Below are 27,522 nucleotides of genomic sequence, written 5' to 3'. Positions count from 1 at the left end.
CTGATCTTATTACTCATCAGAGAAGGAGCCAGAATGGAAAAGAACAGAGGGTCACCTTGGCCACCCTCCTGCCGGTGAGGATTTCCTCCTCAGCATCCCCGACAGATGGCAGCCGGCAGGGCTTAAACCCTGCCAGCTGAAAGAGGTTCACTGACTCCACTCAAGGGCAGCCTGTCCCGCTGAAGCATTAAGTGATTCACCAGGAAAGCGCTTCGCCACGTTCAACAGAAAGTAACTCCCCCAACTCCCACCCTTGGTGTTTGTGTGCTCTTCCGGAAAACCCCCAAACAAACCTGGTCCCTGTTCTACACGACAGCCCTTCAAATGATACTCCATAGAATTTTTTACAGCACTGTCCTCCTCAGTTCCCTGATCTATACAATGGGGAGAATCACTCATACCTTGGAAGGTTTGAGAGAGGACAAAATGAGAAAATAAAAGTACTTACAACAGCACCTGGTATGTGGGAAATACCTAATACAGTCTTTGAAGGACTGAGTAACTATTAACCATGGTTACTTCTGGTGGGTAGAACTTAAGGAAGGGGGAGGAGTTTTACTTTTTACTTTGTGTTTTTCTGAACTGTTCAAATGTCTATAATAAGTACTACTTCTATAATTCAAAGGATGAGGATACATACACTTCAAACTCCACTTTCCTAAAGCACCAGGCCTTCTTCACCAGGCGCCTGTGAGTGCAGAGAGAGCAAGGCGAGCGCAGCCTGGGCCCTGTCGGCCGGCTCAGCAGCCTCTGTGGCAGCGGGCGCCTGGCGCCAGAATCCAGTGGGGGGGGGACGCAGGAGACCTAAAGCAGGGCCCTGCCCTGGGGCTAACAGGTGGTCAGAGTGATAAGAGAAAAAACATCCCACGCACCATGTAGAGAAAACAACTGGAAGTAAGCAAATGACCCTGGAAGCTGAAGTGAGAGGAACAGATCAGGGAGGTTTTCATGGAAAGAAAACCTGGGGAAGGAGACAGAAAGATACACAACTTCTGTATGGAACGGAAGGCAATGCTTAGGTGAAGCAGAAACCCCTGCTTCAGTCAGGACAGTCAGGAAATGAGTTACTCATCGGTGTAGTAACTGGTAACTGGTGTCCTAAGGAAGCTTTACAACTTCACTGGTGCTGCTGATGCCGTGTACCAGGCCTCGCTGTTAGGTTCTAAGTGTTCTTGATAAAACCTAACTCTGACTTCTCTCCCCGGGCCTCAGTTTCCTCATCAGTCAATAGTAGGCTTCCTGAGTTGCCTTTTTCTAATTAATTGTATTTTACTGATTATGCTATTACAGTTGTCCTGAGTCTTTCCCCCTTTGTCCCCCTCCACCCAGCGCCCCCCACTCCCTCAGGCAATCACCATTGTTCATGTCCATGGGTCACGTGTGTAAGCCCTTTGGCTCTGAGCTGCCTTTTAATTCTAACGTTCCATGATTCTAAGCCAGACCTAAGGAATTACTATAAGGCTCCTGTTACTCAAAGACATTCTGCTTCAGAAAGAGCCACCCAAACAGGTCACAGTAGCTATGGGAAGTCCTGCCGGGGTACCCGGCAGACTTGAGGACCCTGTGTCAAGCCCAGGAGCCCCGAGTTCCATCACCACTTGAAGGACAAGGTCAGACTATAGAGGGGGATTCTACCAGAACGATGCTCAAGAAGGATGCCGCCGTGTGACAGAAGGTTGGAAGAGGACGGGTTGGGGCAGGCGTGGCTGGCCCAGAGTGGTGGCTAGGAGAATAGAGCAGGGAGGGTGAGTTTGAGGAGAGGTGCTGAAGGAGAACTGAGAGACTTGGTGACAGAAAACTGAGGAGAAAAAAGAATTTGAAATAACAGCAGAGTTTTGACCTCATCGTCCTGCTGCAACCCGAAAGGGTGCTGGTGCCACGAACAGCACAGAGTAGATCAGAAAGGGTCACAGCTGGGAAGGGGCTGAGGGGCACCCACAGCATCACTTTGCTTGCACGGGAGCCATACCGCGCTACTGCTAGAGAACTCCCAGTCCTCTGAACCTACCATCGATCCGGCTGACAAGCTCTTCCAGCGCCTTGACCTTCTTCTGGATCCCTGGTTGTGCAAAGGTGTAGTTATCCTGACAATGAGACAGAGCCCAGAGTAAACAGGGACTCGGATGGTTGTGCTCACTCCTCAAATTCATGGGAACGTGCTTAAAAGCACTACCTGTTTTTCCAAAGCCAGTGCCAGTATTTGGGGGAACAAAGGAATCTCCAGAACACCAGGGTGTGGGGAGCCTAACAGAGCTGTCCCCTGCAGGGGCAAACGACATGGCCCAGGTGCACAGTGGAAGGAAGAAGTGTGCTCTGATGCCAAAGCCAGGGCAACATGGAGACTCCAGGGGTCGCTAGACCACTGCTTTTTGAAAGCTTTAAGCTAATGAAAGAGGCAAAGATGGATGGACAACAAGGGGAGGTGTCATGCGAGGGAGGGGGGATATCTGATGCAGAAGAGCAGTAAGGAACCCAGAGGCCCACAGGAAGCCCTGTGAACCCAGGTGACCCACAGGGGCAGAACCAGCTCACCTGGATGCCATCCAGCAGCTTGCTCATGCACCAAAAGCTGTCGGCTTCAATGCTTCGCAGCATGTCCTGAGACAAATTGGTCACATCAAAGTTCTCCACATCCTCTTCTGTAAAAGAAAAGGCGAAGAAGGTCCAGAGGTCTTCTCTGGACAGTGGAGAAAGATAGAGTCTAGCATCTTCACGGCGCCCTCTGGGCCCGGAGAGAGCCAGGCTAACGGGATGCCGAGGACAGGGCCTGCCCTCCTCCCCTTGGCAGGTGGGCAAGCGAGACCCAGGGGAGTTCTTGACGATCTCATGACAACTCTGAAGAGGCCCTTGCTCACGCCAAGTCTGCTGGGTCCAAAACATCGTTCTCTTCCCCTGCATTTGTTCAGTCCATTTCAGAAAAAGACACTGCAGGCCTCGTGTTCAGTGAGCTACACACCCAGCCCCACGGACAAGGTCTGGAAAAATTATTTGATTTCAGAAATTCAGTGAGCTATCTAGCACACTCATACTTATATGTAGTGAGAGCAACCAGAATCAGATAGCCCCCATAGCTCATTTTTAAAGGTGGAATCCCCCAATTCTGACTAGGCAGACCCACGGCCTCCCCACTCACAAGTGATGGTGAGTGTGTGAAGGAAGGAAGCCCAAACCTGTGGTAGCTGCTAGGTTTAATTTCAGTGAGTTGGTAGTTCTTAGGGTGGGCTGTGTAAAACATAATCCTAGAGGGTACTCAAGAAAAAGGGGTTCCGCAGACAAACATGGTTGAGAAATGCCGCATGACATATCCTCACCTTGGAGGTTCACAAAGGACATAGCCAACAAAAATATGTGAGGAGTTGTAAGAAATTCTCCATTGAGTAAATCTGCTTAGGCTAAGGGGGGGAGAAAGAGAGGGAGAGAAATATCAATGTGAGAGAGGAACATCTATTGGTTGCCTCCTGCACACGCCCTGACTGGGGACTGAACACACAACCCAGGCATGTGCCCAGACTGGGAACTGAACCAGCCACCTTTCGCTTTGTGGGACGATGCCCAACCCATTGAGCCACACCAGTCAGGGCATGGGACCTCTTTTAAAGAGGACCATCTATTAGCTCTCACAGAAACCCCACACTGAGTAATAGGAGAAGCCATCTGTCTGGCCTGAGACCCCGGTGGGGAGAACGTAAGACCCCGGAGAAGGAAAAGGCCATGTGGTGTCCCCTTCCTGCTGCAGAGAGGTGGAAGTACTAAGAAAGGCTCTCCTTGCCTGACAAGACAGGCCACCCCAACCCCCGGGCTCCTGTATGTCTCTGTCAGAGGCCACAGGAAACATTTAGGCCCTTGAGTTCTGTGCCAAAGGCGGCTTCTTTCCTGAGACCCATAAGCCCTGTTTTGAAAACAAGAAATTCATTGCAGTCCCTGGTGCTGCAGAGAGACACAGGCATCCAAGAAAACATACTCGGAATCCAGGCCTTTCATTGATGAGAATCATTACCAAGACCTACAACGGAACCTCCTCGAGACAACGTATAACAACAGCTCTCAGATTCTCCTCTTGTATACATAACATTTTTAAATGGACACCAAGGGCTGTAGAAACCCTTTTAGGGAAGGGGGGATGTTTTATCAGAAAAGCTACGACCCTGGAAACAACCTAGAAGTCCAACTTGAAGTACAGACACAGGTAAATATATGTTAATATATGTAAAATGCTAACGACAGGGCCTGGCACGCAGTAGGTACAATATAGTTTTAGACGTAGTTTATTAGGAATTTGTGATAACGTGGGAAAGTGTATCACTGTGTGAAGGGAAAACACGGTTCCCAATTACTTGCGGTACTTTCAGCTGCGGTACCTTCTAAGCACAGTGGGAGGACGAGCTATGTCACAGGGTTTACAGGGCTCCTTCCCCAGGTGGTAGGGAGAAAGGACTTTTATTTTCTTCAAGCTTTATTAGGCTTTCCAAACTTTCTACAATAATCATAATTTTTATAGCCAGGGAAAAAATGTAATCATTTTAGGAAAAAAGCTACAATTGACTACACCTGCTTTTTATCACACACAGAAAAAAAGAGTAAAGAAGTTTTTCTAAAACACAAAGCTTGCAGAAACGAAGACTTCAGATAATATATATATAAAGGTCCATTTGAGAAACTACATTGAGGGGAAAAAAATCCTCCTAGAAATATCATCTTCCTTTTTTCCTAACTTAAACACTTAACTGTGCAGTGCTCTCTGGGAGGCGGCCATACACACACTGTTAGTCCAGCTCAGTGACGGTGAGCCTAAGACCCAGCGCAGAACTCCTGCTTCCTCCTGCTTTGTGTTGCTTCTCTCAGGCCCTTGCGTGTGGCTGTACTTATCTTTAGCTCACTGCCCCAGTGTGCTCACCCGCCCCCCACTTCACAGGTCCGTTCCCCCGGCACAGACCCCCCGGGCCTCCAACTCCCTCTACCACAGACATGCCTGGAGAAAACGGACCCTCTCTCCGATGTGAGGGTGCTGCCAGGACCCGGCTCACGGCCCTGCACCAGGGAGAATGCCGCAGCCTTCCTAGCGAGCATAGGCTCACACGGACCGGTGGAGATGCTCCCTCTTCGAGGAAACAGCCTTGTCAGAGAACAGTGACAGGCACCAGGCAGGCTCAGGGCGTGCCCAGAGGAAGAGCCAGGGCCCCACCATCACTTGAAGGGCCGCTTCCACCTTAGGCATTCTGCAGGTCCAGAACACTGCAGTGGGAATGTCACTGCGAATGGAAACCACACATAGCAGGGTAACGAAGAAGAGCGAGCCTGGGACCCTCAGAACAACGGGGACACGGCGGCCCTGTGAGCCCTGGCGACCTATGGCTTTTGTCAGACAGAATAGCGTGTGCTTAGAGGGACAGACTCTGGAGTCAGACTGTGTAGCTCAAATCCTGACTCCCTCAATCACTAGCTATGTGGCTTTGGGCAAATCGCTTTACCTTCTGAGCCTCGATCCCTCCTCTGTTCAAGAGGTGATTTCCGATCAGCATCACAGGATAGGGTGAGGGTTAAACAAGTTAATGTGTAAAAATGCTAACAGCGCCTGGCACAAAATAAGCACTATGCAAATGTCCGCTAGTATTAGTCACATGAGGAATAACAAACTCCTGTCTTGTGTCAGCCCATTTTTAAATTAAATGTATTGTGATGACACTGGTTAACAAGATTGGATAGGTTGCAAGTGTGCGTTTCTATGAAACGTCATCTCTATATTGCACTGTGTGCCCACCCCCCAAAGTCAAATCCTCCATCACCATATATTCGACCCCTTTCACCCTTTACTGCCTCTCCTGCCGCCCTTCCCGCCGGTAACCACCACACTGTGGTCTGTGTCTGAGTTTTTGTTTGTTTTTCTTGTTTGTTGATTTGTTGCTTTCCGAGCCTCAGTTATTTTGGATCCCTGTTATTTGCAGCCAAACCTAACATAATTCCAGAATGTACCTTAAAAATAGGTCAATTTTTAAAGTTTCCATTTCTACCGTTTGGTCTTAAGGAGAAGATCTAACAACGTGGGGTCTTAAGTTGGTAAGATGCCACTCCCAGCAACTGTACCGATTTCAGACATTTAGCTGCCGGTCCAGGGAGCAAGGGGACCGAGAGACAAGATGCTGAGCCCTCTCAGGGGGCATCGACTTGGGAGCTCTTGTTTCCCTATGTTCTGCCCTTGTGCCAGGCCTGTCCTTGCTGTCACAGATGGGGGACAGTTTAGCAGCACTTCAGAGAGTGGGGAGAGTTTCGTTCTACTGTTCTGCCTGAGGGCAGGATGAAGTTCACACACTCAGTAAGAATGCTGAGAGCGGAGTGCACCAGCAGAAAGCAGCAGAGACAGGGAGGCCCAGATGCTCACTGAAGGGCTTCATTCATCATAAACAGTCTGTTCAGAAGGATCATTAAATGTCCCACTTGAGAAAATGCAACATATAATTGAGCTGGGACGGCAAGCCACGCCAGCAACATAATCTCTAATGAATACAGTGTCTTCAGTTGTCCCTACAGACATGCAGCAGCCAAGGACTCCGGCTGAAGGAAAAGATTTTAAGGGATATTTTATGGCTATTTTAGGAGGCAAAGCATCTAAAAAGAGAAAGCCCAAACAAAAATAAAATTGCCCACTCTGGATTTGACAGAAACATGCCCACTCATAAGCTGATAAAATGTCCTTGAGTCGTGGCTCCTGACAACTGTTTATTTTTCTGAGAATTCCAAGTCCTGGGCCTAAAACCAGCCTCACATATGCCTCAAGAACTCCTCCACGGCTTCGGGTTTCGCTTAAACTGACAAAGGTTCCTTGTCCATTCACTGCTCTCGGCACTTCCCAGGGTTTGCTGGGTCAGAAAGACAGCCTGATCGGAAGGCACGAGAGGGTTCCAGGCACCAGATCGCAGATGGCTGTCTCTTATCCAAAGCCTCTGGCTTATTTGGTTCCTGCCTTTTTTTTTTTTTTTAAGTAAACTCATAAGAATACCTTACATATTTTCTGACCACAAAAATAAACTAATTGAAAAAAGGAAAATACAATTTTTTCCAGCCATATAGCTAAAGAACCCCGTAAAACAGAAACTTAAAATTTTCACCCAAAACAGGTTTTTAAGAAAAGCACTGAGGAATTCATCTAATTGCCTGTATGTAATAGTTAAGTGGTTCAAGTGCCATAAAAATGTATCACTGGAAATTATTCACTTAGTGCTTTCAGGCAGGTATTTGAGGGCGGTGCTCAGACGAGGACACCGCTGAAAACCTAAGTGGAGAGCACCCCAGGGAAGTCAGACCACCACACAGAAGGGAGAGTGGCAGTGCTGGTGTCCCCAGGGACGAGGTCAGAGGACAGACCTCTTCGGAGGTCCCTGCAGAGCAGAGACCAGAGGGTTGGCGTTATAACTGTGTGGGAGGAGACGTACTGTTTTGAAGACGCAGAGAAGCAGCTGACCAGGGAGCCCTTCCTGACACTGTGCCTGTCAATCAGGGTGGTGACCAAAAGCTAAATATTAACTCAGAATGACATGAACTCTGGCTATACACACAGCCAGTGTGGAGTAGCCTGGGTGTTATGTACGTCATGATACCTGGGTAAAAGTAATTTTTAAAACCAACACACCGCAACACTTTCTCTATTTTCCACAGATTTCTGTATTACTTTTACTTAGCAAACATTAGTGGCTGCTGGTTACCTTGGTGTCTTGGCACTACTGGATATAGGACCCCAGGTTATGAGACCAAACTCTATGAGTATTCAGGTTACAAAAGGGACGGGCGGGTCCAGCACACACTTAAACCTTCTAGGACGTGCCCAAAGACCACCCTCAGAGACGGGCAGCATGTATGTGAACAAGCTCTGGGAAGTCCGGGTCCCCCAATGCCAATGTCGGCGTCCCAGAGGCTCCTCACGCAGGGTCAAGCATCTTGAATATGTTGGCTACCTCAGTTTCTCCTCTGTTATAATTTTCACTTATTCTGGGGGTCAGATGAGAGCGAATGAGCAAGTGAGCAAGCATGCACATGCCGCTTGTGCCACGAGCCAGGGAGAGGGCAGGCTGGGTCTCATCTCAGAGATGACAAGCCGTAACTCGACTTTGGATAACTTACCTCCTACATGCTAGGAGATACAGCACTGGACATGCCCCCAAATGCACACACTGTTCTCAGAAGTGTCAGCTGAGCGTGGCTCACTCAGCACTCTGACCGGGCTGTTTCCATACATGTGTCCACTTCTGGGAAGAGCCTCAAATATTCCTCAACCGCCTGTCACATGTGAGGTTGCCTCATTGGTGAAGACAGGGCCAGGAGGCATCTTGAGGAAAGGGTTCGAGGCCCAAACAGGGGGAGTGCTAAAACATTCAGCATCAGCTCCACGCACCAATTCCCTCCAAACCAAAGCATTTAGATGGAAAATGAAATAGCCCAACTATGTGATTCATTGTATACAGAGTTTAGAGACAGGTAAAACTGAGGTGTTAGAAGTCAGTGCAGTAGTTACCCTTGCTGGGGCAGGGGTGAGGGGCACCAGAAAGGAACCCGAAGGGACTTCTACAGTGCTGGGAATGTTCCATACGCTGATATGGGCTCTAGTTATTTAGAGGAAATTTACCAAGCTGTGCATGTAAAGTTCTTGTGTTATATATGTTATATTTCACCCTGGTGTGGCTCAGTGGATTGAGTGCTGGCCTGTGAACTAAAGGGTCACTGGTTTGATTCCCAGTCAGGAGTCAGGCACGCACCTGGGTTGCAGGCCAGGTCCCCAGTTGGGGACGTGTGAGGGGCATTCAATCGATGTTTCTCTTCACACATCATTGATGTTTCTCTCCCTCTCTTTCTCCCTACCTTTCCTTCTCTCTGAAATAAAATCTTTAAAAAATATGTTATATTTCAATGTAAAGTATACATTTTTTATCCTCACCCGAGGACATGCTTATTGATTTTAGAGAGAGGGGAAGGAAGAGGAAGAGAGAGAGAGGGAGGCGGGGGGACATTGATTGGTTGCCTCTCGTACATGCCCAGACCCAGGGACAGAACCTGCAACCCCGGCATGTGCCCTGACCGGGAATAAAACTGAATGACCTTTCAGTTTATGGGAGGATGCTCCAACCAACTGAGTCACACTGGCCAGGGCTATAGTTCACATTTTAAAAAGCAAAAAGAAATGTTCTCTCAAGACAGTAATGAAATCCCACCATTAGTTTGTGCAGGCTCATCTCTGGCCTCCACGCCTCATCAGACAAGGAGGAACAGGATGAGCAGGGCGGATACCACATGCAGAGTCGGAGGTGGTAAAGAACGAAGCCTCCTAGCAACAGGGAGCATGGAGCTGGAGCGGGAGCCCAGGAGCAGACGTGGCAGTGGGGCCGTGGCATCTGGGCACATGGGTGTTTAACACTCACTTCCTTTCTCTGAGAACGAGTGTTAACCATCAGAAGCTAACTGCATGGCCTGCCCCCTTGACCATGTCAGGGCTCTGCTCAAACTGCGTCTTCTCAGGGTGACTGAGGCTCCGCACCCTGTCCAAAGCCTGCTCCCGTTCCCACTCTTGCCAACGGGGCACATCTCTGTCCTTTCCTGCTTCGTTTTTCTCCATAGCACTTACCACAGTCCAACAAATGCCTGCTTATTGTCTGTTTCTGCTCATCGCAATTTAAGCTGCAGGAAAGGGATTTCTTTTTACATGTAATTTACAGCTGACTACAAGTAAGTGCACAGCTGTTTCAACACACGCAAACATCTGTGCAAAAACAGGCCCCAGGCCAAACAGAACATACGCAACAACCCAGAGTTTCCCTGCCTCTTCCCGGTCAAGATCCGCCGGAGCCGACCACCGTTCTGATTTCTATAAGTACATTTCATTGATTCTGCTATTACAGTTCTCCCATTTTCTTCTCTCCTTTATCCCCCTCCACCTGGTACACTCATTCCCTCCAGCAATCCCCCCCTCCTTAGATCATGTCCATGGGTTGTACATACAAGGTTTTTGGCTTCTCCACTTCCTATACTGTTCTTAAATTCCACCTGTCTATTTTGTTCCTACTATTTATGCTTCTTATTCCCTGTACCTTTTCCCCCATTCTGTCTCCTTCCCCCTCCCTGCTGATAACCGTCTATGTGATCTCCATTTCTGTGATTCTGTTCCTCTTCTAGTTGTTTGCTTAGTTTGTTTTTAGGCTCAGTTGTTGATTGTTGTGAGTTTGTTGTCATTTTACTGTCCATAGTTTTGATCTTTTCTTTACATAGGTCCCTTTAACATTTCACATAATAAGGGCTTGGTGATGATGAACTCCTTTAACTTGACCTTATCTGAGAAGCACTTTATCTTCCCTTCCATTCTAAATGATAACTTTGCTGGACAGAATAATTTTGGATGTAGGTTTTTGCTTTTCATGACTTTGAATACTTCTTTCCAGCCCCGTCTTGCCTGAAGGTTTCTTCTGAGAAATCAGCTGACAGTCTTACGGGAACTCCTTTGTAGGTAACTGTCTCCTTTTCTCTTACTGCTTTTAAGATTCTCTCTTAACCTTTGGTATTTTAATGATGATGTGTCTTGGTGTGGGCCCTCTTTGGGTCCAACTTGTTTGGGACTCTCTGAGCTTCCTGGACTTCCTAGAAGTCTATTTTCTTTGCCAGATTGTGGAAGTTTTCTTTCATTTTTTTTTTTTCAAGTAAGTTTTCAATATCTTGCTCTTCCTCTTCTCTTTCTGGCACCCCTATGATTTGGATGTTGCTACATTTAAAGTTGTCCCAGAGGTTCCTAAGCCTCTTCTCATTTTTTTTTGAATTCTTGTTTCTTCATTCTGTTCCAGTCGAATGTTTATTTCTTCCTTTTGTTCCAAATCATTGATATGAATCTTGGTTTCCTTCCTTTCACTGTTGGTTTCCTGTACATTTTTCTTTATTTCACTTTGCGTAGCCTTCACTTCTTCCTTTATTTTGCATCTGAACTCAATCATTTCTGTGAGCATCCTGATTACCAGTGTTTTGAACTCTGCATCTGACAGGTTGGCTGTCTCCTCGTCACTTAGTTCTTTATCTGGAGTTTTGATCTGTTCGTTCACTTGGGCCATATTTCTTTGTTTTGGCACACCTGTTACTTTGTAAGGGGCGGAGCCTTAGGTATTTGCCGGGGGAGAGGGGGCAACCCACTTCCCTGCGTTATGGTGCTGTATGTGGGGGAGGGGTCACACAGGTAACAGTGCTGCTTGCTTGGCTCTTGGTGGGCTTTCAGTCACTTCCCGTTTCCCCCAAGTGACTGGCGCCCTTCTAGGTGATTTCCTGAGTGGGTGGGCTTGTGTACATCCTAGGACCCTGTGGGCCCCTCAAACTAATTCTCCTAAGAGACTGGAAGTTTCTTCCAGTGCTGCAATCACCATAGGTTTTTACAGCCAGAGGTTATGAGGAGGGGTCAGAGAGGAAACAACGCTGCTTGCTCGGCTCTCGATCCACTTTCAGACACTTCCCCTAAGCGACTGGCACCCTTCCAGGTGCTGCCCTGGTGCCGAATCCTGGATGGCTGGGCTGGTGTGCGGTCCAGGACTCTGTGGGCCCTGCTCCTCCAATGGACTCTCCTGAGAGACTGGCAGTTTCTTCCGCTGCCGCAACTCCACAGGATTTTACAGCCAGAAGTTCTGAGGCTTTATTTTCCTGCCGTTGGAACCCTGGGCTGTACGGTCTGTCTTGTGCCCCCGTTGTTCCTCCTGGTTTTTATCTGCATGCAAATGTGGGACCGCCCGGTCCACCAGCCGCCACCTCACCGCCCTGGCTGCCCGTCTCCGCCCCTCCTACCGGTCTGGATGAGTGTTTCTTCTTTCACTCCTTGGTTGAGGGACTTCCCCACAGTTCGATTTCCTGGCAGTTCTGGTTGTGTTTTGTTTTTAAATTGGTTGTTGTCCTTCTTTTGGTTGTGCGAGGAGGCAAAGCGTTTTATCTACCTACATCTCCATTTTGGCCAGAACTTCCTCAACAGAAATGGTTTTTGAAATGGTTTCTTCAATGTTGTTGCCTTTATCAGTAATTTGTCCTGTCTTATACCTAAGTGCTTTTCCACTGCATGATTATCCATTCTCCTGTTAACAGATATTTAGGTTGTTTACAATTTTTGTCTATATGAATATATATTCTTGCACAGCCTTTTAGGGAGGATAAGCTTTCATTTTCCTTGAATAACTAGAAGTAGAAGGCACAGATTTTTGCCTACCCTGTTTGTGGCTGTATCCCCAGTGCCTAGAGCGGTGCCTAGATAAATACTTGCTGAGGAATGGTGGTTCTCAGCCCTCAGAAGAGAGAGAACTTTTGGCCTCCTCAGCACGGTATCAGAACACTGTATGTAGCTCACTGCCCTCCAGTGGCCAAGCCCAGGAAAGCCATACTCATTCCTGGGTATGTTGTGAAGTTGTCACAAACTTTTCATTCTTTCACTTATCTGGATGTATGGAATGTGTATTTTAGACACCAAAATGAAGGCACTGGAAATATAAAGATGTTTAAAATTGTCTCTGGTCTCGAAGAATCATATAGTTTGGTGGCAGAGGGCAGGAGGGAACCACAAATAAAAATTTGCATTGCAGTCAAGTGCTACAGACAAAATGTACATACAGGGTTATGGAAACAGTACTGGTGGGGTGGCGGGGGGTGGGGGGAAGTCTCAGGGAAAGCTTCCAGGAGGAAGGGGCGTCTTAAAGGATGCATAAGGATTAGTCTAGGGGATAAAAGGATGGTGCAGAACAAGGCTTTTGATCAAAAATGTCAACGCCAGGCTGCTGAGTTTAAGGGGTGAGGTAGGGCAAAGATCACCCAGGGCTTTACACAACAGGCTAGAGAACCTGGACATTTGAACCTGCAGGTGATGAGATGCTACTGAAGGGCTTCAGGCAGAGGAGCCGCACGGGCAGGTCTGCGTTTAAATGGTGCGGAAGATGGGTTTGAAGGGGATGAAACTGGAGATGGGAAAACACTCTTGGCAACTTCAGCAATTCGGGCCTGACCTGGGGCAGTCATAGGATGGACAGGGAAACAGATTCAAGAAATATTTGGGACATAAAATCACCAGAGCTTTGTAACTGACCGGGTATGAAAGAGTGAGAAAAAGGAATCATGAAGCCTTCTTAACATTAAGAGACAGGAAAGGCTGCTATCTGAGGGGAAGGGGTAGCTGGGAATGGGGAGGAGAGGAGTCAGTCAAACAGTAAGTCTCAGGGGCCACATGGTAGCGAGGACTGCCAGTTGTCTACAAATGACTATTCCCCCTTTTTTTCTTGTGACAGGGCCCCTATGGGTCCTGGCCACCTGGGACACAAACTGTTTTCCAGCCTCACTTGCAGGAAGTAATGGCCATTAAGACTAAGTTCTGACAAAAGAGATTTGAACCCAAGCATCAGGTATCTGGGGGGTGTCCTTAAATGGAAGGAGTATGCCTTTCTCCCTTTCCTCCTCCTCACCTGCCGGAACACAGCTGCGATGGATAGAACTCGCAGCTGTGTTGGATCACAAGAAGGAAGCCGAGAACGGCAGAACAGCAAGAGGAAGGAGCCTGGGCCCCTGATATCTGGGAGCAGAATACAAGCCCTCCACTACTTAGCTCTGGAGTTTTAATGTCGAGAGAAATAAGCTTTTTTCTCTTGCTTAAGATACTTAAGGTGTTTGGGATTCCCTGTTACAGGCAGCCCTTCCTTACTGATCATCTATGACAAGTCACGTAGGGAACTGGATGCACGCGCCAGAGTACGAGCAAGTCTTCCCTTTGGAGAGTTCCGGTGCGGTTCTGACTGTAACAGAACCTGAAATGAAATCCTGCTGTACTGCTGCGTGCAGAAAAGAGGGAGTTACTTGGTGCTAGTGCTTCACTGGTGATGAAGGAACCACCGGGCACCACTCTTCTTTTGAAAACAGGACACGTCCTGAGCCTCACTCTTTTACATGATTGCTCGCATGCATCACTTACACAGTTGCTGATCAGCGGTTCATTTTAGTGATGACCGCACTACCAATTCCATCTGCCCTCAATGTGTTCAGAGCTGGACCAGTAGCACTGTGTAAGCCCTGATGGGAGTGGCTCGGTTGGGTGGGCATTGTCCAGCAAGGCGAAATGTCACCGGTTTGATTCCTGGTCAGGGCACATGCCTACAATCAGGTTTGGTCCCCATCCAGGGTGCGTGTGAGGCAACCAACTGATTTTTTTCTCGCACATCAATATTTCTCTCCCTTTCTGCCCCCCTCTAAAAAATAATAAAATCTATTATAATAATAATAATAATAATAATAATAATAATAATACCACCACAACCCAGAGATTTTGGAGATTAGGAACTTGAGGTATTCTGCAGTCTCAGAGGTCATAGTCCAGAGACTGTCCACTGTCACCCCTGGACCCAGACACGCAGGCTTATCCACAGAGGAGGCACTTCCACGTGAGCAGCTGGCTTCAGCAGATAAAAAAGCTGCTTGGGGCTAGGCTAGTACGGACAACTGCTCTCTCAACTCAGGGGAAAGTCTGAATCTGTTTTCAACTATTTTACCGAAAAAATGACACAAAGCATGAAGCAAGCCCAGGTACTAATTTATAAAGGTGATAGAGAACAGATGGGGGAGGACGCAGGACAAAGGCCAAATGGTGCCCAGGTGGCATAGGGTCCGCAGCTCCAGCAGGACAGACCCTCCAGGCTGTGGCTCAGGAAGCTGGGGTGGTGGGGTGAGGCTGCCTGATGACAGCTGTCCAGGATGCCGGGGGTGACTGCTTGGCCTGCTCCCTGACCAAAGAACACCTGAGGTCTCCTGAACTAGGGAGCATCATATCAAAGAGGTCATAGCAAAAACCCTTTACTGTAGCTGCCTTTGTTAGGATTCGGCACCATCAGAGGAGGGGGTAAAAGGAGGGCTATCAGACAAGAGAACTATTCTTGAAGACCACAATGTCATAACTATGTTCAAGAGAGGCCTTAGAGCTGGAGAGAGGTCTGTATGCTTTGTGCCTTTGAAACTTAATTTGCATCCATAAACTGATGAGCAGAGAAAGTGCAGTATATCCATATAATTAAATGTTACCGAATAAAAAGGAAGTGCTGACACACGCTACAACACGGAGGAAATGCGAAAACATGCTAACCTGGTCATCTGACCTTGCTTGGCAAGTTATTTAACCTCTCTCATCCTCAGCTTGTTTATCTATAAAATGGGGACAGTGAAAGCACCTACTTCACAGGATTATTATGAGGATTAAATAAAATAATGATTAACAAGGCTCTAGCCCACACGTGGTAAGCATTCACATGTAAATAAATAAACTGTGGCTATTATTATCTTGTTGTTACTCCTCCAATTAAGGACCGACAATCATGCTCTCCGGGTAGACACCTGGAGGTGGCTGCATCAGCTTTGCCAGGACTTCGAAGTGTCCATCCCGAACATTTTACCCACTCCCTGTGTGCTCGAGGAGACTGCGTATTTAAGAGGTGGCCTGTTGTTCTGCAAACAGAGTATCTCACTTGGATACAAAGAATCACAGAGCTTAAGGAATAAATTAATTAACATTGTCCTAAAATGCTAAGGCTTGTGGGGATTTAGCTGTCTTTACCTTATAAAAATATTCAATAGAGTAAATACTATATACTATGTTTTAAGAATAATACTAAGAGCTGAACATTTTTCTACTAGGATACTAATCCCAAATTTGTCTTTTAAAGACTAAGTCAGAGCTTACCCTTAGGTTTTCCTGTTAGAACTGCCGTGTAATGATTATGTTTAAAAGACACAGTCTGATAACAGAAGTAAATTAAACAGAAAAAACATGCAAAGTGAAAGAAGCCAGACACAAAGACCACATATTGTATGATTCCATTTGTGAGAAGTCCAGAAAAGGCGACTCCAGACACACAAAGTAGATTAGCTTGCCTGGGGGTAGAGAGGAAGGGGAGCTTGGAGCGGATGGCTAAGGGGTACTAGGCTTCTTTGGGGAGGGGTAATGTTCTAAACTTGATTGTAGTGATGAGTTATACAACTCTTATTAGACATACTGAAAACTATTACCGTATTTTCCCGACTATAAGACACACCGGACCATAGACGCACCTAGGTTTTAGAGGAAGAAAATAGGAAAACACCCCCGCTCCACCACAGCGCTGCCCGCAACACCCCCACCCCGCCCCCTATGAGCCAAGTAAGCTCCATTGGGACTATAAGAAGCACCTCCATTTTCCTTCCAAATTTGGGGGTAAGGGTGGGGAAGTGCATCTTACAGTCTAAAAAATAAGGTAAATTATATCTTTTAAATATCTGATATATTTATTTTTATCCTCACTTGAGGACATGCTTATTGATTTTAGAGAGAGGGAAAGAAAGGGAGAGAGAGAGAGAGGGAGAGAAACATCCATGTGACAGAGAAACTTCATTCTGTTGCCTCTCACGTGCTCCCTGATCTGGGACCAAATCCGCAACCCAGGCAGGTGCCCTGCCTGGGAATCAAACCTGCGACCCTTCAGTTTACAGGACGATGCTCCAACCCACTGAGCCACACTGGCCAGGGCTTGAATGGTATATTTTAAATAGGTGAGTTGTATGGTATGTGAATTACATCTCAATAAACCTCCTACCCAAGAAAACTCCTCACAAAACTTAATTTATAAATTTACTGCAACCTCAATAAAAATTCTAAAGAGTTCCCTACCTCCTGAATTTGGCAAGTTGACTCTAAAGTTTATCTGGAAGAAGAGCCAAGGCAATTTTTCAGAAAGGGTATGAAAGAGACTAGCCCCAGAATAATAAAACATACTAAGCCCCAAGCCAGGAGGTACCTGCACAGAAATGGATATAAATGGGAAAGAAACAAGCAGAACCACGCAGGAAAGGAATTTTTGTTATATTATGAAGAGGGATTTCACAGCAGTGTGAGGATGCACTATTTATAGATGGTGTTGAAACAGTGAACTATCCAGTTGGAACAGCAACTTAAAATCTCAACCCCCACCACACAGGAAAATGAATTTACTAGTGAAATTTAAAAAGTGAAATGCAGCCCTGCCTGGTGTGGCTCAGCTGGCTGGGCATCATCCCACACAGCGAAAGGATGCTTTTTTGATTCCTGGTTGGGGCACGTGTGGATTCGGTCCCTGGTCCAGGCGTGTGCGAGAGGCAACCACTGGACACTTCTCTCCCACACTGATGTTTCTTTCTCTCTCCCTTCCCCTCTCGCTAAAAATAAATAAAATCTTAAAAAAAGAAAAGCTGAATGTAAATCCAAATCCATGAGAGTATTAAAAGGAAACAGGGGAGAATGTTTTTATAATATTGGGATGGGAAAGGAAAGACTTCCTAAGCAAGACACCAAATCCAAAAGCCATAACGGAGGAGACATGTCCTCCTTGTCCTCCTCATACTTTGCGATTACTTGTCTACCTGTTCATGGACCCTCCCCCAATGGATGGGGGGAACCACAGGGCAGGGCCCAAGTCTGTCCTCTGAGTTGCTCTATCCCCTGGCACATAGTAGGAGCTCAATAAACACTTGTCAAATGGAAAGATTTGACTATATAAAAATTAGGAAGTTCTATATAAGGAGACACAATACACAAATTAAAGACAAATGACCTGGGAGAAAGAAATATTAGGTTGAACCATGTAAAATTCCTGTGGGGAGAGGTCAAAATGGTTTAATATTAGCAATTTTATGTGGTTCATTCAACCTAATATTTCTAACACACACCAGATGAAGAATAAATATATCTATTCTATAAAAACCTCTTACAAAACAAGTCCAAAAATCCAACAGAAAAAACGGCTAAAAGATTCGAGCAAGCAGATCATAAAGAAACAAACACTAGTACACACAAGGAGAGATAAACAACCTCACTGATGAGCAAGTGGAAATGAATACGAAACACAAACCATGGTGGTGTACGTGCCAGACTGGTGCGGCACAAGCGGACAAGGAGGCCCCGCTGTGCCAAGGATGTGAGGAAGAGTGTGCTCAAACACCAGTGGTTAGAGTACCAGCTGGTATAAACTTTTCTGGAGTGTAACTCAGCAGCACCTCTCTGGCATGCTCTTGGGACTAGCAATTTCACTTCTAGAGACTCCCATTCAGAGATACATATTTTGACTAAAATGCACAAGAAAATATGTACAAGGCTATTCAATGTTATTTATAACACCTAAAGGTTGTAGACAGTTTAAATGTCATTCTATAGAAACTGTTAAGCTATTTACAGCCTTATTATGAAAATAAATGTAATTGCTGAAAACGGTAAGTTAGGGTAGACCTGTATGCTCAGACTTGGAAGGGTGGCCATGATATTTGTGAGTGAACATAAGGAGTGTACAAAAACGTATGGATAGTCTGATCCCATTTTTCCGAATGCAGCAAAGAACAATAATATACGCAGGTCTATCCACATGCAGGAGAAGGTCTGGAAGAAGACACACCAAAAGGTCAACAGTAGTTATATTGGCTCTGGGGGCAGGAGGCAGTAATAACACTTCAAGACTGTTTTGATTTGTTTTTTAATGAGCACGTACTACTACTGCAATTTTTTTAAGGCAAGGAGCAGTAAGAAATGTGCTTGCTACCTGCTTTGGAGCAGAGAATGGAGCAGAGGGAGCCATAAGAGGTCCAAGGACAAGGATCTGAGATGAGGCACCCCTGATATGAAAAGCACAGGTATTAAGGTCAGAAGACCTGGGTTTGAGTTTTAAAAGCTCATTAAACCTCTGAGGTTTGGATTTCTCACCTGTAAAATGGGTTGATAGGATTGAATGGATTTAGCTTAAAGGGGCCTACTAAATGCAACCAGGTATGTCAAAGTACTTTGCAAATGGTAAAGTGGTTTAAAAATCAGGGTGAGCCCTGGATAGTGCGGCTCAGTGGATTGAGTGCCGGCCTGTTAACCAAAGGGTCGCCAGTTCAATTCCCAGTCAGGGCACATGCCTGGGTTGCAGGCCAGGTCCCCAGTAGGGGGCATGTGAGAGGCACCACACATTGATATTTCTCTCCCTCTCTGTCTTCCTCCCTTCCCCTCTCTCTAAAAATAAGTAAGTAGAATATTAAAAAAAAATCAGGGTGATATCACTGCTTGGTATGGCAAAGCCCTAGGCTGAAAATCGAAAAAACAAGGGCTAACACTACAAAGTCCTAAGGGAAAGAGAGACAAATGGGAACTGATGAGACGTATCAAGCAACTAGAATGTGTGGAGTCTATCTGGACCCTGATTCAAATTGCTAAATATATTTATGAGAATCGGGAAAATTTAAATACTGTTGTAAATAACGTTATATTAAGGAGCTACTATTACTTTTTAGCTGTGATAATTGTATTATGGCTGTGGGTTTCTTTAATCATTATCTTCTAGAGACACATACGGGAATGTGTGAATGAAATGATGTGATGCTTGACTAGCTCTAAATAATTCACAAAGCCGAGAGGATGGAGAATGAGTAGAGGTACAGGTGAAACAACACTGGCTGTTGAAGTTGGGCGACAGGAATAAAGGGTTTTAAAGTACGATTTTTTTCTAGTTTTACATATCTTGAAATGTAACATAGTTAACATTTTTGTAAAAAATGTGTGGCTGCCACCTTCCTAGGTCTAGGAGAAGGCGATCTGAAGTCCACTGCAGTGGTGACACTGAGTGCTGCAGAGGCCTGGCCACCCGCAGCCCTCGCTGCCCCGCGCTAGCACTGTGGGTCAGTAGTGCTTTCACTGGCCAGCAGGTGGGGCTGACAACCAAATACCAAGATCAGAATGCAGTCCTACTTCTCAGAGAAAGGCACCAGGCGTGGTGGGACTGATGGGGTTGAGGCAGTAATGGGATGGGCGCCTCTAGAAAGTAAAGAAAAGCTGGGTACAAAATATAAATAGCAGCTAACAATATAATTAAATATCCAACTGGAACTGCTTTCAATTGGCATAATACTGTCACCAAGATTTCATTTAGACTTCAAATGTAGATTAATGAATGGACTAATACCTTTCTAGGCTCATCCTTTAACCCTATTTTAGAAAAGTGCTATTGCAAGCAGCAGCCAAGAAAAAATATCCCAATAGATCAGCTGCAGTGCTCTTAATAAAATTAAACACACAGAATTAAGCTGCCTCTAAAAGTTGACCTATTAATGTGAAGGGAAAATGAAAAGTCCTCTAGCAAAAGCTTTATTTGTATGCTTCCAGGAGCTGAATTTTCACTAGTGTCTCTTTTGCTTGGGATCACCTGACAGAGTGGGCAAGAGTGACCTTCCGCCCTTACTCCAAGGTCTGCCCTGGTTGCTTCCACTCAAGGGGAACCAGGATGATGTCATTCAGATGTCACTACTTTTTGAGACTGCCTTATGGAGGACTAAAACACCATCCCTTTACGCCCCATCAGAAAACCTGAATGGGATGAATCAAGTGAGACATTTCTTAGCCTTCCCCTGCCAAGGGTCTCCACTCTAGTCCACTTCTCATTACCCTCTTACCCCCCTGCAATGGCTTTCTCCAAAAACCATAAAATCCAACTCCCGGCCCCCAAGTCTAAAGAAAAAGGTTCTAGTCCTAGCCCTGCCACCAATAAGAAGGCAGAGAATGTTACAACCTATCGGTGCAGTGAGAAGATTATATGGTTGGGTTGCTGAGACCCTTATCAATGTTGATTCTCACCTGAGCTGCTCTTTAAGAAGAAAACATCAGGCCATGACAGAGGGGTTTTCCTTTGAATTTCTCAGCACAAGTAATTAAGGAAATCAAAAAAAAGTGGAGGACCCTCAAATCCTTTTAAGACCACCTAATTTGGCTCTGGCCAGGGGAGGAGGCCGGGGCTGCAAGAAAACCTAACTGCCACAGTGACATCTAATCAGTCCACCCAAAGTGACAAGAACCCAAAAGGGTAAGAGGTGAAGGAGGAGGGGAGGAAATCAAGGTGCTGGGGCTCTCCGCCGTCCATCCCATTCCCTCCAATGTGAGTGGATTCTGGTGCCACGACCTTTGCCCCGTACATGTCCACATCCCACTGCTGAGAAACAGCATGTGGACTAAGTGGGAAGGCCTGATATAGTGTACAATCTAAAATGCCAGCTTTCATGGATGAGGGCCTGCGTTTCACACAAGTTCAAAATAATCCTAAAATGACCTCAAACTATCGGATCATCTATTCCTGGCAGAACATAACATACCAATTCGGTCATTCTTGTGACAGAGCAGGTCTTTCTAGGTGAGATTTGTGATCACCGCAAGAGATAAGATGCCAGGCTTCTGTGTTGTTAAAACAGGCTTAGCACGCTCAAGGCACTATCCTTTCTCAGCAAGACACGCCTGCTGGCTGCGCTCGGGAAAACAAACAGACTGAAGATAGGAAAGAACAACAGCTTGCCCAACTTGGTACTCATGCTTCTTACCCACATATTCTGATAGGAAGACGACAAAGAACGGAGTGACCAGGTCATTAATTCCCTGGACATACCCACTGGCAGGGTGTCGGATGGCCCAAATAAATAGAATTCTTTCGAAGATCTAGGAAAGAAGGAAAGAAGACATAACTGTTAAATTGTGGAGATATACTACCTCTCTCCATTTACCTGCCTCACACTTCATCTCAGGGTTGCTGTAAAATTTTTAGGAAAATTTTTTAAATACTATGAGATGGAGTATAGAAATATAAAGTTTCTAAGGTACTAATTGTTTTTAAATAGAGGTAGATACTCCCTGCCCTTTATCTTTTTGTATCTAGCAACTCTGATGTAAGATTAGGAAAAGGATGGTGACACAATGCCTTGGAAAAGGTTTGCAATGCAAGTCACTGATTCAGGATGTCATTTGAAGACACTGTTTCTCTAGTTCCAGGAGCAAGGATCAAACAGCCAAGTTCTGGTACTTTTGCTAAATCTCTTTTTTGTCATTACAGGATGGAGATAGGAACTACCTTCTCTACTACCTTCTCCTTTCTCCCTGCTGAGACGGAAGAAGATGTAGGACAGATGATAAATACAGGAAGTCACTTCATATATCAGGAGGCAACCCAGACATTTGCTGGGGATAACACGTCAAGTAAACCAAATCCTACGGACTCCTGCAGCTGGGAATCTGAGAAAAGAGAAATCAGCCAGGGCCTCCATGGAAAAGCTTCTGTGGTTTATGTATATTAGCCACAAGGGGCCAGAGGCTTAGAATGGGGAGAAAGAAGAACTCTTTATGGTCCCTTTACAGAGTCTGGCCCTGTCCCATTCAGCTACACTCCCCACCGCTTTCATTAGGCCCTCTGAGCTTTTCTCCCATTCCCTTGCTTCATCCCGCTGACCACAACTCCTGGGCTTGCCATGGACCGCTCATGTCTCTGTGAACCACACAGAGAGTGACAGAGGTGTTGGTGGCATGCAGAGGAATGGGAATAACAAGGCCACCATAGCACACGATCTTGCAGAGCCCCAGAGTCGGCTCTGAGGGCAGAATGAAGAGGCCCTCTCAGAGGTCAGGCGGAGAAAAAGAAAAGCTCCCAGGGGCACAGTAAGAAGGAAAAGGTTGTATGGTTTTGGAGTTGATTAGCTAGTATAGGAGTGAAGAGGAGCATCTAAAGACACAACGAAGGACATTTCCCAGCCCTTCCAGCTGGCAAAGCGCTGAGAAACATTCCCACTGGCAACACTCCTGCAGTTCCAGGCTGTGAGAGCAAACTGTCTGGAAGGGGCTGACCTCTCCACCTCCACTAGACTTGCCCACTTGTTCTCTGGGGCTGACAAAGGGCAGAGTATCCCCATCTGTGTTAGACTCAACCCTGTAATGGGGGCTCGCCTACGTTCTTTCCTCTCTCTACTAAATGACCCTCCCTCCCATGAAACTGTAGGTCAAGGCAGACCTGCCAGGTTCAGAAATCCCAAGGATTCTCTACACCACTCTGTCTCCTCACACCTCCTGCGGCCTGGGTCTGTCTAGATGTCTCTGTTGAAAGCTCCCTCAGGTCAGTCCTTCGGAAGGACTTACCAGGGCCTCCACTCCACACTCTCAGCCCCTTGTGAATACACAAATCCCTGGTGACTGGCTTTAACAATGGCCACCGGTGAGCCGTCCACAATCAGGACCTGCAGTAAACGCTCTATAGTAAGGATGGGGCAGTGCACACACGCGGTACAAGCGAAGATGACACAGAGATGGGAATGGAACAGGACCAAACCTGGTCACCACTGGAGACCATGGAATCTTCACTACAGAAAAACGTCAGGGATAATCTGGCCTTACAAAGAAGAGAAGAGAGGATAATACCTGAGGGTTTTTCTACACTTCTTCTACCAGCGTGAGTAACTCTGACTTACTGTAGAGTTAATGCCAAAGTACCTTTCAGGTTCACAAAGCAAGTCTTTCAATATTCAGAGTTACTCAGTTCGCTGCTCCTTGGTGAGCATTTTGCTCTGTTTAAGGGGACTACAGCCTGCTAGACACAGCAGAGATTTGAGAAAAATTGAAAAGGCTACAGTTTGATTTTCTTTCTTTGTATTCAGGTTTCACTATTCAGAGAAGCCTTTTACACAAACTACTTCCCCTGTCTCCAAGATAAGAGTAAGCATGCACAGGCGGAAGTATCTGAACATCTCCAGGTTAAAATGAGGAATGAGCAGGGCTGGGTCGGCCGTAGGGAACTGTGTGGTGACACAAAGGGACCCTGAATGGGTCGGTAGCTTCCTCTGAGCTGACTCACACAGGTAAAGTAATGGTGCCACCCTCAAATCTTATTTACGCTATTGTTGGTAAGGGATCCCACCAGGAGAGACATCTACGACTAAACACAATCATGAAGATAATCTAAAGTCCACACAAATTATTTGGAGCATGTTCACCACCACCCCTCCCTATTACGAGGATACCTGCAAGTGCAATTCAAAGGTCATTTAAACCCGGTGCCCTGGCGACCGTGGAGCTGCAAGAGCAATGCCTAGTCTCCAGGAGTTTACAGTTACTGCTTGGGTAAAAGGTAATAGCCCCATTGAGACCTTCCATGTGCTTCACTAATTTGCTAGGTCTCAAAGTGTCACTACGCATTCAATTTCTGGGTATATACCCAGAGTTTAAAACAGGGACTCAAACAGATGTTTTCCTGCCCATGTTTATAGGAGCATTATTCACAATACCCAAAGGTGGAAGCAACCCATCTGTCCAATGGTAGATGCCGGGGTCAACAGTATGTATCACACACACATACAATGAAATATGATTCCGACTTAAAAAGGAAGGAGATTCTGACCCATGCTATAACGTGGATGAACCTTGAAGATATTTATGCTAAGTGAAATACGCTAGACACAAAAGAACAAATATCCTATGATCCCACTTATTTGAGGTACCAAGAGTAGTCAAATTCATAGAGAAAGAAAGTAGAATGGTAGTTGCTGGGGAATAAAGAGTTAGTTATTGTTTAATGTACTTAATATCACTGAACTGTACACTTAAAGTTGGTTAAAATGATGAATTTTGTTACATACTGACAACAATTTTTAAAAAATCATTATCCCAGCATGATAAAGTACAGGAAACACAGGTCTAGGAGTTCTAAGATATGGGCTCTGGTCTTCATTCTCTCACCAGACATTCTCGAGACTCTGGGCAAGTCCCTTAAACTACAGCACTGCTCTGCCCACGGGCCGGTTATGCAGACCAAGTGAGAACGCACAGGAAAGTGCTCCGAAGGGCTCACTGATTATCGGTGAGCTGTAACCCTGCTCGTGGCTGGAGAGAAGGCTCCGGCACTCATGCACGCAGAAAGCTGCCACAAAGGCAGAGGGGAGAAGGGTCAAGAACGTTAAGTACTTCCCTCACCTCCTGTACAAGTGGTTGCTGGAACAACGGAATGAGAGGATTCGTCCTTGGAATGTCAATGTGGATCTGAAAAAGAGAAGCCATGGCCAAAACACAAATGCAAGTCTGTTCTCTTGCGAAGTTATTTTCTCAGTAAGAACGAGGATCAAGGGAGTAAGAGTGAGAGCACAATTCATCTTCAGAAAGAACTAACTGACATACAAAAAAGTCTAGTTGAACCCACGTGTCCATCTGGAATACAGTTCCATGACAGCAACAGCTTACTGAACAGCAAGGAAACCTCCCCACAAAAAACCAGTTATCTCAAAAAGCAATAGGCTTCACAACCTAAGAGAATCACCTGCTTTTCCCTATTGGTCTGAAGTCTGTTTCACTCTGAGCTGGTACTTCTTTAATAGGTATGATCAAAATGTGTACCCCTCTTTCCGATCTTACTCATCAGCAGTTTCTGGGAACTAAAAGAGCTCTGACAGCTACAACCACATGCCAGGATGAGGAACCAAGAAGGACCTGCTCATGAAGTCACGAGGCATAAGAATGAATTCTCCAAGTCTAACAATCAATCGCAAGGCCTGTGTCAGCAGTGGCGACAGTACTTCAGTTCTTAGGGACTGTTGCAGACAGCTGCTTCTCCCAGCCTTTCCCCTCTTCTGCAACCACCAGACTCCTCTTCTCCCCCCACCTTGCACCCCCTTCCCGCAGGCTGTGGGGGCCACTAGTTGTAATGATGGAAAACTCTCTGCCAAGGCTGCTGATGGTGACAGCTCCTGCAGACAGACCAACAGACACAGGGGCTGATCAGGCACCGGTGTCACAGTCCCGAGGGACTGGAGCACTCCTGAGTGAACGCTTGTGTCTTGTGCCCCATACTCTTACTACTCGCAGTGAGGTCTGTGGAACAGTGTTGCCATCCCCTGGGGCTCATTAGACGTGAAGGTCTCACCCCAGACCTACTGAATCAGAGTCTGCATTTTATCACGATCCCCAGGTGGGGTTTCATCAAAACCCTAGGTGATTTGTATGTACACTAAATCTGAGAAGCACTGCCACTGCTAGGAGGAAAAATCTGTTTTAAATGGCTAAAATTAGAGCTACTGAATTAGAAAGGGAATAAATTCCCCCCCCCCCCCCGGGCCCCCCGTACCTACTCTGCATACTCCCAGGAATAAATTTAATTCCTAACCAGCACACCACTGACTAAAGACTTGGAAAACCTGTGCCTGACAGTACTCCCAGGAGACATACCTTAAGATTATATGACACGTAAGTAAAAGGGCAGCAGGTGATGACCGTACCTGTCTGTACGTATCCTGGTGATGTTCCTCATTTCGAGAGTCATAATACTGCTCAATGAAGCCAAAATATTCTTCCCGCTTCCGCTGCAGGGTCAGCTTCCTCCTCTCCTTGTTGGCTGGGAGATAGCCCTATAGACAGGACTGCTAGTCAGATGGGGACAGATAATGGTTGGATGAATCCTTAATTTTTATTTCAGCCTGAGCAGTGGCTTGGAAATTATCAAAGGAATGGAAGGAAAACCGCCAAGAGAACAAGGGAGGATCCCTTTTTGGTTTTGACCACCCAGAGTTTGCCCTCTCCTCATTCAATGAGATCCACATGTGGGCAGATGAACCAGCGTTCCCAGGGGTATGTACTCTTGTAGCCCTGCGCTGCGCTTGGAGCTTGTACTGCTGGAGAGCACCCCGGAGCTCCCACAGCTGGCACATAGAGCAGAGAATGTAGGTCGGTCGGAGGGAACTGGACTCAAGTCCAAACCTCTGAAGGCTGTGTGCATGCGAGGCAATACCTCTGAGAACCACAGGGAGATGCCTGTCTCTGCAGCACATTTCAGTGATGAGCCACGTAAGTGTGTGCTGGTTACCCCTTCTTTGCTACGGTAACATTCAGAATTACTAGCATGGGAAGCTGAATGGAATCTGTGACAGAGCAGCTGCAACGTCCACACACAGAACTTCTGGCAGCAGCCCTCTCCTCACCAAAGCTCCAGGCCAACTTTCATTCTTGTCGCTCATCTAGATCCCACTCTCAATTCTTACATCTCCTGTTCCTGTGTTCTCACCAAATCTACGCTTCACAGCACTCGAACTTACTAGAAGTGGCAGAGGCAATGATTCACGGTTGCAGGATTGAGGGTGGGGAGCAGTCAGGAGAGAGACCCTCCCTCTCATGAACGTTTACGCAATACGCTCCACAGTGAGTGCTTGCAGGCAGAGACTGTGGCTGATTCGTTTTTGTACACCCTCCCAGCACCTGGCACCGTGCCTGGCAAATAGCGGGTCCTCAGTAAACCCTTGCTAGGTGAGTGAATGAATTTTGCAGGCTCAGAAAATCCAGACATGGCTATCACAGTGCCCGAACGGGTGCTCTGCACTCCGTGAAAGTGGGACTATGCCGGCTTTGGAGGGAGAGCCATTCACCAGCTCTTCACAGTTGCAAAATGGGTTTCGACCACTTTGGTTATTCCTACTGAAAAAGGAGTAAAGCACAGGGACTGCGGGACTTGCCCAAACAAGCGCTAGGACCACTGCACCTCACTGCATCCTTCCTCTCTGGTGTTGAGCGTGTGAGACTGTGACTATGGGAACTGACTCATGCTCTTCTGCATGTGTAGGAATAAACTCTCCAGAATGTGTTTCTTTATGCACAGAAATAGGACTACAGTCCCACAGTGTGCGCATCCAGTAGGACCAGAGAAGTCTATGGAGGAAGACTAATGTGCTCGAACTAACCTCATC

The 27,522-nt window shown here is 46.5% G+C and overlaps 1 protein-coding gene across 2 annotated transcripts in view; it reads right to left on the bottom strand.

Annotated features, from left to right (window-relative positions):
• Window positions 1–27,522, bottom strand: part of TBC1D22B (TBC1 domain family member 22B) — a 75,716-nt gene that overhangs the window by 18,251 nt on the left and 29,943 nt on the right. Inside the window, exons 6-10 of one of the 2 annotated variants that reach the window (XM_024558122.3) lie at window positions 26,065–26,193; window positions 24,770–24,835; window positions 21,364–21,478; window positions 2,533–2,639; window positions 2,009–2,084 (exon numbers count right to left, since the gene is read on the bottom strand). In XM_024558122.3, coding sequence (XP_024413890.2) covers window positions 2,009–2,084; window positions 2,533–2,639; window positions 21,364–21,478; window positions 24,770–24,835; window positions 26,065–26,193 — 493 coding nt within the window. The remainder of the gene's footprint in view (window positions 1–2,008; window positions 2,085–2,532; window positions 2,640–21,363; window positions 21,479–24,769; window positions 24,836–26,064; window positions 26,194–27,522) is intronic. The other variant, XM_053914335.1, reaches the window with a different exon arrangement.

This window comes from Desmodus rotundus, chromosome 11 (genome assembly GCF_022682495.2).
Source record: "Desmodus rotundus isolate HL8 chromosome 11, HLdesRot8A.1, whole genome shotgun sequence".
Classification (NCBI taxonomy): Eukaryota; Metazoa; Chordata; class Mammalia; order Chiroptera; family Phyllostomidae; genus Desmodus; species Desmodus rotundus.
This window is presented reverse-complemented; position numbering and strand designations above follow the sequence as displayed.